At 43.4% G+C, this 15092-nt stretch overlaps 1 protein-coding gene across 2 annotated transcripts; it reads left to right on the forward strand.

Annotated features, from left to right (window-relative positions):
- Window positions 1-2753: 2753 nt before the first annotated feature.
- klc2 (kinesin light chain 2) lies at window positions 2754-15091 on the forward strand. 2 transcript variants are annotated; one of them, XM_069722261.1, is made up of 14 exons: window positions 2754-2880; window positions 5666-5911; window positions 6019-6355; window positions 7836-8052; window positions 8539-8728; window positions 8842-9015; window positions 9228-9327; window positions 9802-9851; window positions 10084-10151; window positions 11321-11429; window positions 11773-11925; window positions 12194-12318; window positions 12936-12993; window positions 13550-15091. In XM_069722261.1, exons 2-14 carry the CDS (start codon window positions 5684-5686, stop codon window positions 13631-13633), a joined length of 1893 nt encoding a protein of 630 aa, XP_069578362.1. In that variant the 5' UTR covers window positions 2754-2880; window positions 5666-5683; the 3' UTR covers window positions 13634-15091. The 2 variants fall into 2 exon arrangements, with proteins under 2 accessions (XP_069578362.1, XP_069578361.1); XM_069722260.1 differs by lacking the exon at window positions 2754-2880 and adding an exon at window positions 3327-3436.
- The last annotated feature ends 1 nt before the right edge of the window (window position 15092 follows it).

A 15092-nucleotide genomic window follows, 5' to 3' on the forward strand; every position in this document is an offset into this window, starting at 1 on the left:
AGCGTTGATGAACTGTAGGTTGATGTAGAGGTTGGTTGATCCAAAATAAAAACAAGAGTTTCCTTCCAAACTTAATTACCTTTGAATATACTGACATTTTTGGCATAACGGTAAAGCTATATACATGTTATGAAAGTAAATTGAACCTTAAGACCTTTGCTAAAAAGAAAATTGTACAATCTTTTGGTACCTCTTTAAAATAACCTTAAAAAGTGTCTATAATTTGCCACTTTCTCTTTATTAACATCAATAAATCACAATAAGTTTCACGGTTGAGCCGCTAGCATTCGGGAATTTGGTAAACAAGTTGTGAGCCCACATGTCAGTGAAGTATCCCTTTGATTAGGGACACTAATCAAGGATACTAATTAACTTTATAAACTGAAATAGCTTTTTACCAATCTGTTTACCTCTTTATGAAATTTTAACTTCTATTTGTAGTGGGCACTCATTAGGTTGTAAGTACCTCTTATTTTGAAAGGCCATTTTTAAATTTGAAACGTCAAACTTTTTTATACCATTTGGAATGAAACCTTCAAATATTTTTTAACTTAAATTTTAACCATGAAAGCTCAAGTATCTGCAGTTAAAAACAACCTCTTACCGACATAAAAAGCTCTTTGCCGTATAGTGTTGTTGCTCGACTCTTTTCGACGAAGTGTTTTCCTAATTTCTATCAAATCTTAATTTACCGATGCCTCTTCGGCTTGTCAGCGGTCCCCCGCTCGCTCTTTCAAGTTGGAAATATTCCACTGAAAGAAAAGGCGTTAAAAACAGAATCACTGCCGAAACTGAAATGCGAAAAAAAAAAAAAAAACTATGATTACGTGAAAACAGATTTGTGAGGTTTTTTTTGGGGGCTGCTCGTATACCTGAAAAACACATTAACAACAAAGTGATCCTTGTTCTCAAGTCGGCATTTCAATGTTCGGAGGAACTGAATCCGTTTCCATCACGGTTACATTCCGCAGCTTTTTCTCATCCTAATCACCCCAAAAAAAACAACAACAACAACAACAACAACATTTCCTCCTCATTCTTCCCATCAACATGTTTTCCTACAGTCGTTTTAAAGGTTGTTCTGTATGTGAGTCTTGAACTTGTTGCCGTGTGTTTTCTACCGTACCTCTGTACCCGTGTCGACCTGTGTTTGTGACGCTGGTTCCTCGGTCCTCGACCAGTCGCGGTTGGAGACGAGGAGCTGTTTGGCCCGTTCAATAATCTCTGTCGGTGATCAGCAGTGTCTTTTTCTCGTCGCCGTGCTCGGATATACGGCCCTCTGACGATGAGAGTCTTCTTTCGCCTTGTCTTCCACAAGCTCAACTTTCTGATAACATCCCGTCACAGCTTGTACAAATTCGCCATCCGTCCTCGTGGGAACGGGGTTTCGCCTATGAAAGCAGTAGATTTCTGCCTGACGAGGTTCCGCTCGGAGCCTCCCGAGCTCGTGGACTTGTGGAGAGTATTTTGCACATGCCATTGTTTCTTCAGCAGCAGTCTTCAGCTTTTTTGCCTTTTGCCTATAACAATAACTATAATAAACAAACGATGATGCTTGTACATATCAGATAGTACTTGTTATATTGTGTTCCTGGTTCTTTTTTTTTGTTTTTGTTTTTTCTTAATTTGACACGGTTTGTAGTACTTGCTTTTTCATGATTACGTTTGTCAAACAGATGTGGGATGAAAAGTGAAAGTGTTCATTGTTTCATTTGTTTTTTAAAAATAAAACTATTCCTGATTTGTAGCACCGTTTCCTGTTTGTGATATCGTAACTGTGTGTTTCTACAGCTTTAATGCTGCACTATATTTTCAGTGTTTCATAAACAGAAAAGTGGAACAAACAGAGGAATACTGGAAACGCGTACATCTGCAGATAGTACCGCAAATCTTATATTTATCACGCAGAATGAAAATCTGATAAATGAGCTGTGACAAAAGATGTGCTGCTGATTTGACAGAAATTTGTTAGGAATATGAATTGTAGAAAATACAGCCCTTGTTCTTGGAGATAAACAAAGGAAATAATATTCATGTCAGTGGATAAAAATGCATTTCAGAGGCTGATCTGAAGTCTGAACATGTAAGTAAATGGAGCACATGATGCTTGAGAAGCAGGTCAGTGGTACATAGCGGGCCTCACTGTCCTGTTGACCCCTTTGCTCTTTTGGATGGAGGCTGCTGATGACATCATTTCACAAAGAGTATACACAAAGTAAGAGGCTTTACTTCCACTTCCTGTTTTGTGAAAGTCTGATTTTGTGTTATTTACTCTACGATAACTTCAAATGTTAACGCCAAATGATTTTTTTTTTTACATCATGTTTAATCAAATTGAACTTCGCTGTAAAAAATTATGCTTTAAGTGAAAATTTTGCTGTCGTGTCTTATTTTTTTTAAAATAAAACTCCCGTTACACTGCTCGCGCTGTCAAACGAATGACTGCAAAACTGCGAAGTAACAATTCGATCTTGTTTTAAAGATAAATTACTGTAAAGCGTGCTAGTTTATTTCATAATATCGACAGACATCTAAAGGAAAACGATTTCGGCTCTTTACAAGGCCTGAAAATTGAAATCCGGAGGCTGGCTGGGAGCGGCTTTTCTCAATACGCATGCGCAGTATAGTTCCCCCCCCCCCCCCCCTGCTGGAAAGTGTTGGGTGTGAACCATCTTGACATTTCACTATCTTTGGTTAAGGACTCCAGGAAAACAGCCATTTTTGTGTGTGTGTGTGTGTGTGTGTGTGTGTCTCGCAGGTGTCTCACTTGAAGCTCATCAACGGCAGCGTCACATTTTCTACTGAATAAAAGTTTAGTCGGAAACGGTGAACACCGGGGACGGTTTAGAGCTTTATTATTCCTGTCAAGCGACAGTCCGGGTAAGTTTGGGTAGTTCGTTCGTGTTCGCGGAGCCGCTCCGCTCCGCTTTAGCTACAGGGCTTTCGGTTGTGACTGCGAAATGTTATTAAAGTGGACTCGGCAGCGTGGAGGGAGTTTATTTCGGTGTGCAGGACAACGTGCAGGCGTGTCACACCAAACGGGATTACTGACGGTAGTCTCTCGCACCCGGTGTCTCTTCAAAGTAGAGCTAACGTCTTTTTTTTTTTTAACGGTTAACGGTAATTAAAACAAAACAAAAAAAACACGGGGAAAAATTAAAGAAATCGTTATTCTATCACAGGAGTCGTTTTTCCGTCTCATTTTAAAACGTATTCCGCTGTTAACACATTACGAGTGACGACAATAGCGGCGTGTAACGTTTCTCCGCTGCTGCGGTGTATTTTATTTTGAAAAGCACCACCGGAAGTTGTTGTGTTTTTTTTAATATATATATATAACGGTAGACTTGACGCGCGTCTGTCTGGAGCATCACCACAACATTGTCCTGCTGCTTTGTTCGAGGGTCGGAAAGCATCGCACTGGTCTTCGATGACGGTAAAAAAATAATAATAAAATACGGATGAATAATACTTACACGAGCGTGTCGTTGTTAAGATGAAGCGGATTGATTGTTACGTATGATGGTATTTTGTCGGTGTACGTTTTTTTTTTTAGCTCGGTAAATGTGTCATCTGTCATCTGCAGTCGCCATAGTTACGACTAATGAAACGTGGTTTTTTTTGTGTGTGTTTTTGTTGTCGTCTGTGGTTGCGCATCCTCGTGCTGATGTCAATGTGCATCTGTGTGTTGTGTAACACCTCGGAGCACCGGGCCTGCACTGTTTACAAACAATTGGCGTGTCGGAACCGGACACATCCGCACATTTCCAGTGACGCAGCGTCATTTAATGGAGACTTTATGACTCGTCTGTCACAGCTTCGTCCCTTTTTTTTTTTTTTTGATCAGCGGTCTCTTCTTTGTCGGTCACCTTGATTGATCCGCTGCCAAGTCAAACGTTGCCTCCCTCCTTCCCTCCCTCCCTCCTTCCTTCCTTCCTTCCGTCCTCCCTCCCTCCCGCAGGCCTCCACCATCCACCGGCTCATTTTATTTCATCTGTGGGTTAAAAATAGGTCACGATAAAAAAATTTAAAAAAAGAACAAGATGAGCGTTAACGTCAATTTCGGGATGATGCTTTAATGAAAAATCACAGCTTCCTTGTTCTCCTGCATGTGGAAGCGGTGGAGTTGAATATTGGTGCATTGCAGTCAGTGTGTGAGGTGGATGGGAGGGAGGAGGAAGAGGAGTAGGAGGAGGATGGGTGAGTGAAGCGGAGGGAGGGGAGGGAGCAGGAGAGGAGAACAGGTGCGCATCCACCATCAAAGCGGGAGAGGAGAGAGAAAGTCACGATGTTGCACAATCGGCTCCTCTGTCCCCCTCCTCCTCCTCCTCCTCCTCCTCCTGCTGCTGCTGCAACGGTTTCCCTCAGCTGGTCGATACTGAGACCCACAGGCCGCACGCTCAGGATAAAAAGTGACTTCATGATAAATGTATGCTGATATCATGATATGGGACTTTCCAGATGTGGGAACGTTAGTCTTCCACGTCATTTAGGAAAGTTGTCTTTTCCTGGCACCGAGAATTAACAGTGAATGCATCATCATCATCTGTCAGCCGTCAATCACCAAGATGACCAATGACATGACTGGTGATTTACAATCTATACCAGCCCACTCCTTATGATCCACCCCCCCCCCCATAAAGAATAAATAGTTCAAATCTTGGATTTGCACTGTTTGCGGTTGATTGCAGCCTCAATCACGTGTTTATATTCCTTATATTTGATTCAGCCTGATTTTCATCCAACATGTGTCATTAGCTTTAACATGGGAAAAGTGTTGTTAAAAGCCCAACTAATGCTGCTTATTTAGGTTGTCACTCTATTATTGATATGGGAAATGTAGGACAACAAGCTTTTTGGTAAACAAATGATGTAATAGTCTTGGTTTTTCCAGATTGGCTTACATATCTCTGTGGCTGCACCGACCGCGGTGCATCTCTCTGCACCTGTTCTGTTGACTGATCACTTCTCCCTTTAATTAGCTTTTCGGGTCATTGGCTGCTGCCGTGTCGGGTTAAAGCGCACAACAATCCTGTCGGAGTGATCTAAATGTGATTTAACTACACTTACAGCACTCTCTCTCTCTCCCCCTCCCCCCACCACCACCCATGAGGCGTGTTATGCAACGGTGAAGTGAGAAACTATTATGTGACCGTTGACCTCTTTGTCTCTTTGTGGAGGGCGAGGTCTGACATTACATTCAGTTCGTAACCAGACACCCTTCATAAAGTCTCGTACGTTATGTTTTAATGTTTCATATCTTCTAATCCGTCTATTTAAACTGGCATTTACCGTTTCTCATGTGTGCTGCAACGTTTCCTGTTTGTTTACGCCCCACGCAGGCCTCCAGCGTGCCCGGCGAGGTGTTTCTTCTGTGTTTGTGACTCTGAAAATACATTTATTCTCATCTTTTACTGCCTTCTTTGTTTTGCCCTCCTTTGTGATGATCTTCTTATCCGGCATCTCTTTGTGTTCGCGCTCCTCAACGTCATCGTCGCCCGTTTCCGCTCGCTCTTTTATTTTCTCTCTTCTTTTGTCCCGTCCTCCTCCAGTTGACCTCAGCGACCGACAGACGAAGGATACGGTTGCACTGATGCTCAGTCAGCAAAAAATACCTCTCCTCAGTTTTTGTTGTTGTTCTTCTTCTCTTTCCCCTCCCCCACAGTGTGTATGAAACCAGGCAATGTCCACCATGGTGTATCCACGTGAAGAAACCCTGGAGCGACTGAGCCAGGATGAGATCGTCCTCAACACCAAGGCGGTGATGCAGGGTCTGGAGACGCTGCGCGGCGAGCACGCCCAGCTCCTCAACTCGCTGCTGGACTGCACGCAGCCGCCCGTCGCCCAGGAGAAGTCCGGGCTGCTCCGCAAGAGCCTGGAAGCCATCGAGCTGGGCCTGGGAGAGGCTCAGGTCAGAGAAGTCTCTAAATGAACAGCACAGATGCAGTATTTGTGTTTTTGTTTTTCTCTCTCCAGGCAATTTATTCACGTATCTTTTCTGAAATCCCATTCCTCCAGGTGATCATCGCCCTGTCGAGCCACCTGAGCGCCGTGGAGTCGGAGAAGCAGAAGCTGCGCGCTCAGGTGCGTCGCCTCTGCCAGGAGAACCAGTGGCTGCGGGACGAGCTGGCGGGAACGCAGCACAAGCTGCAGCGCAGCGAGCAGAGCGTCGCCCAGCTGGAGGAGGAGAAGAAGCACCTGGAGTTCATGAACCAGATCAAGAAGTTCGATGACGACGTCTCGCCCTCGGAGGAGAAGAGCCAGAGCTCCGGCGGCGGCGGGGGAAGCGGAGGAGGAGACAACTCGAAGGACAGTCTGGACGACTTGTTCCCCAATGATGACGAACAGGGACCAGGTAGGACATCAGCAGGGAGATTATTATACATGCACACCTAGAGTTCAAAACGCATGGAAATTAAATATGCTCTTCTTTTTTTTTCTTTTTTTAACTAACTAACTAGCCGATTATCTGTTCGCATCCCTGTACATAATTGACTCGCTTTAAAGACTCACTGCTGTTGGTGGTAGATCGCAGGAAGAAGAGACAATTGGTGGCGTACTGGGTCGTCACAGTCGTTTCACAGGCCTGACCTTTCCCCCAGTAATAATGAGCAACACAACAAGCCTGTCGGACGACTTTATGTTGCAGAGTGCAGCTTTCTGTGGAAGAAGACGACATAAACACACAGGCGAAAACATTCATTTTGAATTTGACATGTTTCATTCATCGTAGGACACTTTGATATGAGGTAGAGGATTATTTATAGCGCACACTGAAGTACAGTTCATTCTATTGGGAAAGATGCCCTTTTGTATTGAAAGAAAGAGGACAAGATAAGACACAAGGTGAAAAGTGCATTAAATAATTTCCGCTTCCTGTGAACAATAATCCTGTTTCATCCAGTAAAAAAAAATACTGAATAAAATTCTCATAACAAAAGGTTGTAAATAATTGTTCCAGAAACTGGAAATACCTGACAGGGTGTATAAAAAGGTTCAAAGTCGCAGAGTCTCTTTGTATTTGGTTATTGTATTTTACTGAAGCTCTCGAGGAGGAAGTTTCATAGACCAGGAACGTTTTATTGAGGTTAAAGTCATTGACATCATTTTGGATTTTATTATCTAGTAAAGCCCAGACTGTGAATCATTACTTCAGGGAGCAGAAGCCAGAATTCGCAGCAAGAGAATCGAGGCGATTTTTATTTTTACGTCTGGAGACGTCAAAATGAAATCACTCAACTCAACGCAGCCGTGCCTTTCACCAACAGAAATGGTCCGTTGCAGCTGCCTCGAAGCCTGAACTTTTAAAAGTCATTCAAACGCTCTGACAAGTTGTTCTATCGCCTTAACTTTGATACAAGAAGCCCCTCATGTAGAAAACCCAAAGTTTAGAAAGAAAACGAGATCTGCAGCGAGAGCTGCGGTTGTTTTCAAGAGTTGCAGTAAACACGGTGAAATTTGACTGCAGATGGAAGAGAAGGCTGCTGTTATTAGTATGTATGGCTTGTTCAGCTTTCTTTCCCATCAGTAAGTGCTGCAGTACAAGCTCCTTGGCCTCTTCAGTTATTACTGGTTGAATATTCACAAAATCACTTCCCTGAAGGTTCGTCTCTGCTTTCTTTGCGGTTTTTTTTTTTTTTTTTTTTTTTTTTTTTTTTTTTTTTTTTAACTTTTAAAGTCAAATGCACATTCAGCCATAATATGAGAAAAAAAAAAAAAAAAAAAAGTCTACCTTGTAGGTGAGTTATTCTTTTGTGTAGAATTGCCCTTTAAAAACCTTCAACCACAAACCTTAATAAAACGACCGTGTTGTTGTGACCCAACCTGTGTTGCAGCCCAGCCCAGTGGAGAGGTGGCAGCCCAGCAGGGAGGCTACGAGATCCCGGCCCGCCTCAGGACGCTGCACAACCTGGTGATCCAGTACGCCTCGCAGGGGAGGTACGAGGTGGCGGTGCCGCTGTGCAAACAAGCCCTGGAGGACCTGGAGAAGACGTCCGGACACGACCACCCCGACGTGGCCACCATGCTCAACATCCTGGCCTTGGTGTACAGGTATGGGACATACGGGTCATTAAATCATAAAAAAAATATATTACCGTAAAAGCATATTTTTCCTTGTTTTTACCAGCGCCCAGTAGTTATGTGTTGCTATGGCCAGAAGGTGGCAGTAATGCTCATAAAAGCTGTTTGCTTCCGAAAAGAGAAGAATGTGTTGATACCGGGTGGCAGTAAAACGTTTGTGGCACCGTGAGATTAGATCCTAACAGGACAAAGAGGAGAAACATGCAAAGACGACCACACATGTCAAAAAGTTTTATGTGGAACTTCTCTTAAAAACAATAAACAAAATGAGGTGCAGTGCAAACAGTGAAGACGCCAGCTATCAGATCATAAGTCATCACAGACATTTGAGAGCCATACAGAGTACACATGTGGTATTGTTTCATTAACTATACTCACATTCATAGTGGATATCAAATACGAGCTTTGATATTTTTTTTTAACCTATTTATTCTTGTTTTGGTTTTTTTCCTCCAGGGATCAGAACAAATACAAAGAAGCTGCCCATCTCCTGAACGACGCCCTGGCCATCAGAGAGAAGACGCTGGGGAAGGACCACCCGGCCGTGGCTGCAACCCTCAACAACCTGGCTGTACTGTACGGCAAGAGGGGCAAGTACAAGGAGGCCGAACCTCTCTGCAAGAGAGCGCTGGAGATCAGAGAGAAGGTGACAACCCATAAAACCGGATCTGACAGCATGCAAACGATGGGGACAAGTCTCTGCATGGTTATGATTTGACTTGCAAATGTGAGTGAATGTGTCTGCCTGCCGGTGTCCAGGTGCTGGGGAAGTACCACCCCGACGTCGCCAAGCAGCTGAACAACCTGGCGCTGCTGTGTCAGAACCAGGGCAAGTACGACGAGGTGGAGTACTACTACAGACGAGCCCTGGAGATCTACGAGTCCAAGCTGGGGGCCGACGACCCCAACGTGGCCAAGACCAAAAATAACCTGGTGGGGGCTTAATGTGCAACATAAAATCAGCTACTGGACACTTAGTGTCGTGTAGAAATCCTACATTTGAATTCGCTGCTCTCCTTTCCCTCGTTTTTTTTTCCGTTGTCCGATTCTTATTCTCAGAATATACGTTCATATTCACATATTTCAATGGTTGTTTCCTCCCTTTGTGCACTCTGATCAATGCTTGTCACGTTGTTTCCCTTCAGGCCACCTGCTACCTGAAACAGGGGAAGTTCAAGGACGCCGAGGCTCTGTACAAGGAGATCCTGACCAGGGCGCACGAGAAGGAGTTTGGATCCGTCAACAGTGAGTAGGGCCGGATGAGTCCCGAGCGTGCGGACGGGATCAGATCGATGTAGAGTCACAGTCACATTAAACTGCCACGAAATGTCAATATCCGCGTTTGACACCTCTCTGTCTCTGACTCCGTCCGTCCGTCGCCTCCTTCTGCCGTCGGTCGTGTTTTGGGATCCGTGTTCGGGTCTGGTCATGCCCTGATCCCCGTGTCGGCCTGAAGCTCTCAGCAGGTCGCAGGATTATTCTGTGATACTGAACAGGCTTAATGTCGACGTGTCCTCCTCCCGATAAGTCCGTCAAACCCGTTCGTGCCCTCGCGTGCTCGGCACGGTCGAGGGCCTCGGCGGGAGTTTGGCCGTTGCGTTCACATGAAGTCACGCGCGTGTTTAAATGGACAGAGAAGCTTCGCTTTGAAATGTAGGTCAGACCAGGGATCCGAGGTAAATCATTTCACGTGATTCTTTGTTTGTCCGTGTTTTGCAGATGACAATAAGCCAATCTGGATGCACGCAGAGGAGAGGGAGGAGAGCAAGGTCAGTTATCCTGCATGACCTTTTCCTTTTATGCCGGCTGACACATTACATGATGACTGGATAGGAGAGTAAAATAAGAACGATGGATGCACAAAGGGCAGCAGGGACATTTTGTTATTTACTGTTTAATGAGGTGATGTTTCATCCTCACCTCATCCCGCTCTGCCGAGCTTCGTCTTGATGTCGGTCTCTTTTCTCTCTTTCTCTCTCTGTATCCTTCACCATCTCTCAGGGCAAACGTAAGGACTCCGGGCCATACGTAGAGTACGGCAGCTGGTACAAGGCCTGTAAGGTGGACAGGTAAGGCAGACTTTTAGATTCAATACAAACATGTCAGAAACGGACACAAATATTTTTGAAAAAAAAAGAAATAATTGTTGAGGCATGTGTGGAGGTAAAGGGTTGATAGACTAACATGTGTTAGTGGTGAGACATCATGAGTCTCTATTAAAGGATTTTTAGAAAATACTCTCAAATTCATACCTCTGTCGTTGCCATTTGTAGTTCCAAGCACGAGATTCATTTTTGAATGATCCTGTCGGTCTTTTAAAAGAAAGAAAAATAGTAACAAAGAACTTATAGGAAAAAAAGACTCCCGTCACCTGCAGAAGAGAAACAGACAACCAGTGAATTATTACTTATTCATCTATTTCACAAGAAAAGACTTAAAACAAACCACAGTCTTTGGAGAAACATTCAAAATACTGTCGCAGTTGAATTCAAATTGTCTTCATATCGAGCCATCGGAGCCTTTTCTCTCCTGTTTGTCCCACATTCAGACAGTGGAAGTACTTATTTGTTTAACCTTGATTGATGAAGTTAGCTGCTTAAATCTGAGGTTTCTCAGGATCAACTTTAGTTGTTAAGGAATGACCTACATTTAAAAAATTGTTGGGCTTCTTAAATTTAATTCCAAGACAAATAGTGAAGTAACAAACGATGTCTTTATGCGCTGTTAAAAACATGAAATAAACAAAACCAAAAAAAAATGCAACAAGGGTTAAAATCCCATGAGAATAAAAATGCTGAATAAATAACATCCACACATGCTTTTCAGAGAACTTATAACTGGTGATCTTTTTGAACTTTCAAGAATCGAAATTGAACTTTAATATGAAATAAAAAGGCAGACTTATCCTGAATTAAACACAAAGTCTGACTTCTCTAACCCTGAACCTGTTTAGAAAAGGTCGGACAAGAGCAAACTACTGATGTGACAATGTTAGCTTTGGTCATAGTTGTCAACAGCTGCTGCATGTGTGCTGCATCACAGGAAATGTACGTCCTTCCAAAATAATAACGTTGCATCAGAAATGCTGTAGAAAAGTTTGACTTCCACGCACTCATTTGCGACCCATCAAAAATGGTCACCTGATGAGAAACACTGGCTTAAAACATCCCGCGACGCACATAAAGTGAGTGAGGAAAAAACAATATTTGCGACTGAATCTTCTTTTCTCTTGTAATAGTCCGACAGTCAACACAACCCTGAAGAGCCTGGGAGCGTTGTACCGTCGTCAGGGCAAACTGGAGGCGGCGGAAACTCTGGAGGAGTGCGCCAGCAAGTCACGCAAACAGGTAGAACACAAACCCTGTGAAAGAGTTACTGCTGTTAGATTAGACGTCCGCGATCCTTTCAGGGTCTTTTTCTCAGTGAGGCAACCGGATTAGTTCAACCGACGTCCCAGCTGTGATTTAGTGGCACATAAACTCTGACAGGGTGATTTAAAGATCAGTTCATGTTTGGAGCCTGTAGGAAAGAAGACTTTTGAGATCGTACACATGCTGTGGGAGCCATTGTATACCGGCTATAGTTTTTTTTTTTTGCAGGCCCTCTTCATCACTCCAGTATTTCTTTGTCTTGGGTTAATGTGTGTGTGTGTGTGTGTGTGTGTGTGTGTGTGTGTGTGTCGTGTCTCAGGGTATCGATGCCATAAACCAGAGCAAGGTGGTGGAGCTGCTGAAGGATGGAGCAGCCGGAGGAGGCGACAGACGACACAGCAGGGAGGGGATGAACGGCCCGGGGGGGCAGCGGGGGGAGAGCGAGGGCGACGACTCCGCCGAGTGGAACGGGGTAACGTCTTCGACGTTCATTCATTTTTATTCTCAATGGAAGTTGTACACAAGTTCATCTTGAGCTATCGGGACATAACATAACCCGGTCCACCAAACGGGGGAAAATCACATTATTGTAATTATTTGACGTTAAGAATTATGTTGTACGTTAATTTCCAAGCTGTTGGCTGTAAGTGAAATAAGTGGAAAAAAAAGCTCAGTCTCTACTCCGAAGAGCCCTAACGGGAAATGTCCGTCATATTCGATATCTTCGGTCTCGTCCTCAGGACGGTAACGGCTCTCTGCGCCGCAGCGGCTCCTTCGGGAAGATTCGTGACGCTCTGAGGAGGAGCAGCGAAATGCTGGTGAAGAAGCTGCAGGGCAGCGGACCGCAGGAGCCCCGCAACCCCGGGTAAGATCCCTGGGTGGAAATACAACCTGACTGTCACTCAGCTGTAAGGCTGCAATGATTATTTTTAGTTAGCTATTAATGTCAATAATCACAATATAGTGAATGATCTTCAAAATGCTGCTGCTCGACAACAACAAATCCAAAAACTGAATATGTTGAATTTACAATAAAACATGAAGGCGGCTTGTAGTTGGAAACGGCATCGCTCCACAGAGTCTCTGGTAATGATGGTCATTACGTGTACTGAAAGCTCTGGAAAAACCTGGTCCACGTGATTATTAAAACAAGTCAAACCAAATGTATTATTATAAAAAGAAACAACGAATGAATCAACAAACATTTTATGTCGCTCAAACTAGAGAATGTTTGGCTTTTTTTTTTTCAACGCAGACAGTTGTTGAAATTGTTCATTTCTTTTCTGTCCTTCAACTAATCAATTGAACTATTTCAGATGTCGCCTCAGTTTTTTTTAGTTTTTTTTTTTTATCCAACAACAGACTTGAGATGATTTATTAGTTCTAGATCAGAATATTAAACTCGGTGTCTGTCTTAGTCTCATACACTGATCTGCTTTGAGTTTGTGTAATTGTGTGGTTTGTTTTTTTTTTCCTGCGCAGAATGAAGAGAGCGAGCTCGCTCAACTTCCTCAACAAGAGCACCGAGGAAACCACGCAGGTACGACTGCCGTCATGGCCGCTTCACATTTCTTCATCGCAGCTGCCACAGCGCATGGTTTGACAGGAACAGCTTCTACGAACCTGTAATACTGTACAGCGTATTAAACTACTATCTGAAATATCCAAAAGTAGATTAAAATTGTCAAAAATTCAAGAAACATTTGACAGATGTTAGAACTAGATTAAATAACCAGAACAACATGTGTAAATCCAGTCCAGCTCGGTGGTCTGTAACATTGCTCCTAATGTTCAAAATCCAAAACATAACTCGGTGGTTAAAATAGTCTCAAAATATACATTTATTATGTGTTTTCTTTTAATTTGATCTGTTCTTATGCATTTCTTTTTATTTAAATTTTTTTTTTTTTAACATGTTTTTATATTCCTTTATAACTTTCTATGACTTTTATGTGAAACTCTGCACGTCATTTTCTTGCTGTAAAGCACTTAAAGCTGCCTTTCTTGTATGAAAGGTGCTGTACAAATAAAGTTGTTATTATTATTATATACCGTTTTGGCAAACACAAATGTGAACATGAGCCATCTGTTTTCAGGAGGCCAGCTCTGGCCTGTCGGACTGCAGGGGACTCAGTGCCAGCAACGTGGACCTATCCAGACGCAGCTCCCTGATTGGCTAGGCAGAGACAGGAGGCGGGACTCGGGAGGCATGGAACGGCCCGACGAGGAGCAGCTGAATTGCGGCTCGGTTTGATCAAAACTACACACTTAAAGCTCAAAGCGAGATCGAACACTTGCACCTGCAGCATATTTTTTAAAGAACACTGAAAGAAAACAACAAAAAACAACAAAAAAAAAAAAGCCTCACCTCGCTAAACGTCAGTTGCCGCTTCGCTGTACAAACCGCCGCCATCGATCAGAAAAGAGAATATTTAGATACCCATTACGAGCATGCTGCTTACTAGGAAGTGGAATGTCTGCACCTGAACGCCTCGCGCACCGTAGCAACGCATCGTACTCACATCGTGACGAGTCCGTGTTTCGTCAGCCCCTTCCTCTCATGTGCAGACACTCAACCGTAGGTAGGCTCGACGTACTCCACTGTCACTTCAGAGAGACGCGTTGCACTCCGTATATTTCACCAGTAGCATGAAGTATCTGCTGATGCTAACCATCCAGCCGACGGCATATCACGCACACACGGCACGAAAAGGTTCGGTCCGCGAGGCGGGTAGAAAGCCGAGGCGTCGGAAGACGATACGAGCGATCTCCGGGGATTCTTCGAGAAGTACAGAAACATTAGCACTAACCATTTCAACCTCACCTTTTGCCTTCTTGTTTTTTTTTATGTATATATACGGTTTTAAATTATTTGAAATTTCATTCTCTGTATATAGTGCACATTCATTTTCTTGTTGTTGGTTTTTTTCTGATTACACATTATTGGGTTAAAGGGGGTCTTAGTTGGGAAACAAAGTACGACTTATCTGAAGGGAGGAGACTGGAAATAAAGGAAAGGAAGCGAGGTGGTGACAGAAGAAAAGAAAGTCCAAAATGCTGATTTATTTATTACCTCGATCACTGAAATCTGACCAAACCAACGAGGTTTCAGTCTAAACTTTTTAAAATGCACTTTGAGTGTGGCACTACTTGTACGTCTGGCGGCCATCTTGCTGGATCCTCTCAGATGAGCTTTTTTGGTTCCTCGTGGTTCAGTCCTCCAAGAAAAGATTTTTTTTTTACAAAAAAGGACCATAAAGTTCATTTGAAAGTAAATTTACTGTTTAAACCTCAATCATGTCTCTGAAGCCCTCCAACACACTACCTACGATACAACAGGAAGTCGAATCAAACACTTCAATCTAAGCTTTCAGGTACCTTTTTCCCACTAAGGAGCGTTTACTTTGAATAAAGACCAAACATCAATAAGTCTGAATGATATTGAAGGAAAAATATCTCTAAAAAATGATTAGTTTACAGTCATTACAGCAGGATGTTTAAGGCATAATCAACCCTCTTTAAAAGATGTGGGTAACTACCTTTGTTCAGTGCTGATGCAGCGCGTCAGCGGCAACATGTTTACGTTTATTTACAGGATTGCTCTCGTTGCTTTTGTTTTTCCCCTCGTTTATTGCTGAA

Source organism: Brachyistius frenatus, unplaced genomic scaffold, assembly GCF_029030835.1.
Source record: "Brachyistius frenatus isolate BFR_SWC_R1_liver_20210118 unplaced genomic scaffold, ASM2903083v1 Contig_284, whole genome shotgun sequence".
In the NCBI taxonomy this organism is placed as follows: Eukaryota; Metazoa; Chordata; class Actinopteri; family Embiotocidae; genus Brachyistius; species Brachyistius frenatus.

Excerpts from the sequence above, each read along its gene's own strand:
- klc2 (XM_069722261.1), top strand. The coding sequence starts at position 5,684 with ATGTCCACCATGGTGTATCCACGTGAAGAAACCCTGGAGCGACTGAGC. Across the intron at positions 6,356-7,835 it reads TGATGACGAACAGGGACCAG|CCCAGCCCAGTGGAGAGGTG; the intron begins GTAGGACATCAG and ends CCTGTGTTGCAG. Across the intron at positions 11,926-12,193 it reads ACTCCGCCGAGTGGAACGGG|GACGGTAACGGCTCTCTGCG; the intron begins GTAACGTCTTCG and ends TCTCGTCCTCAG.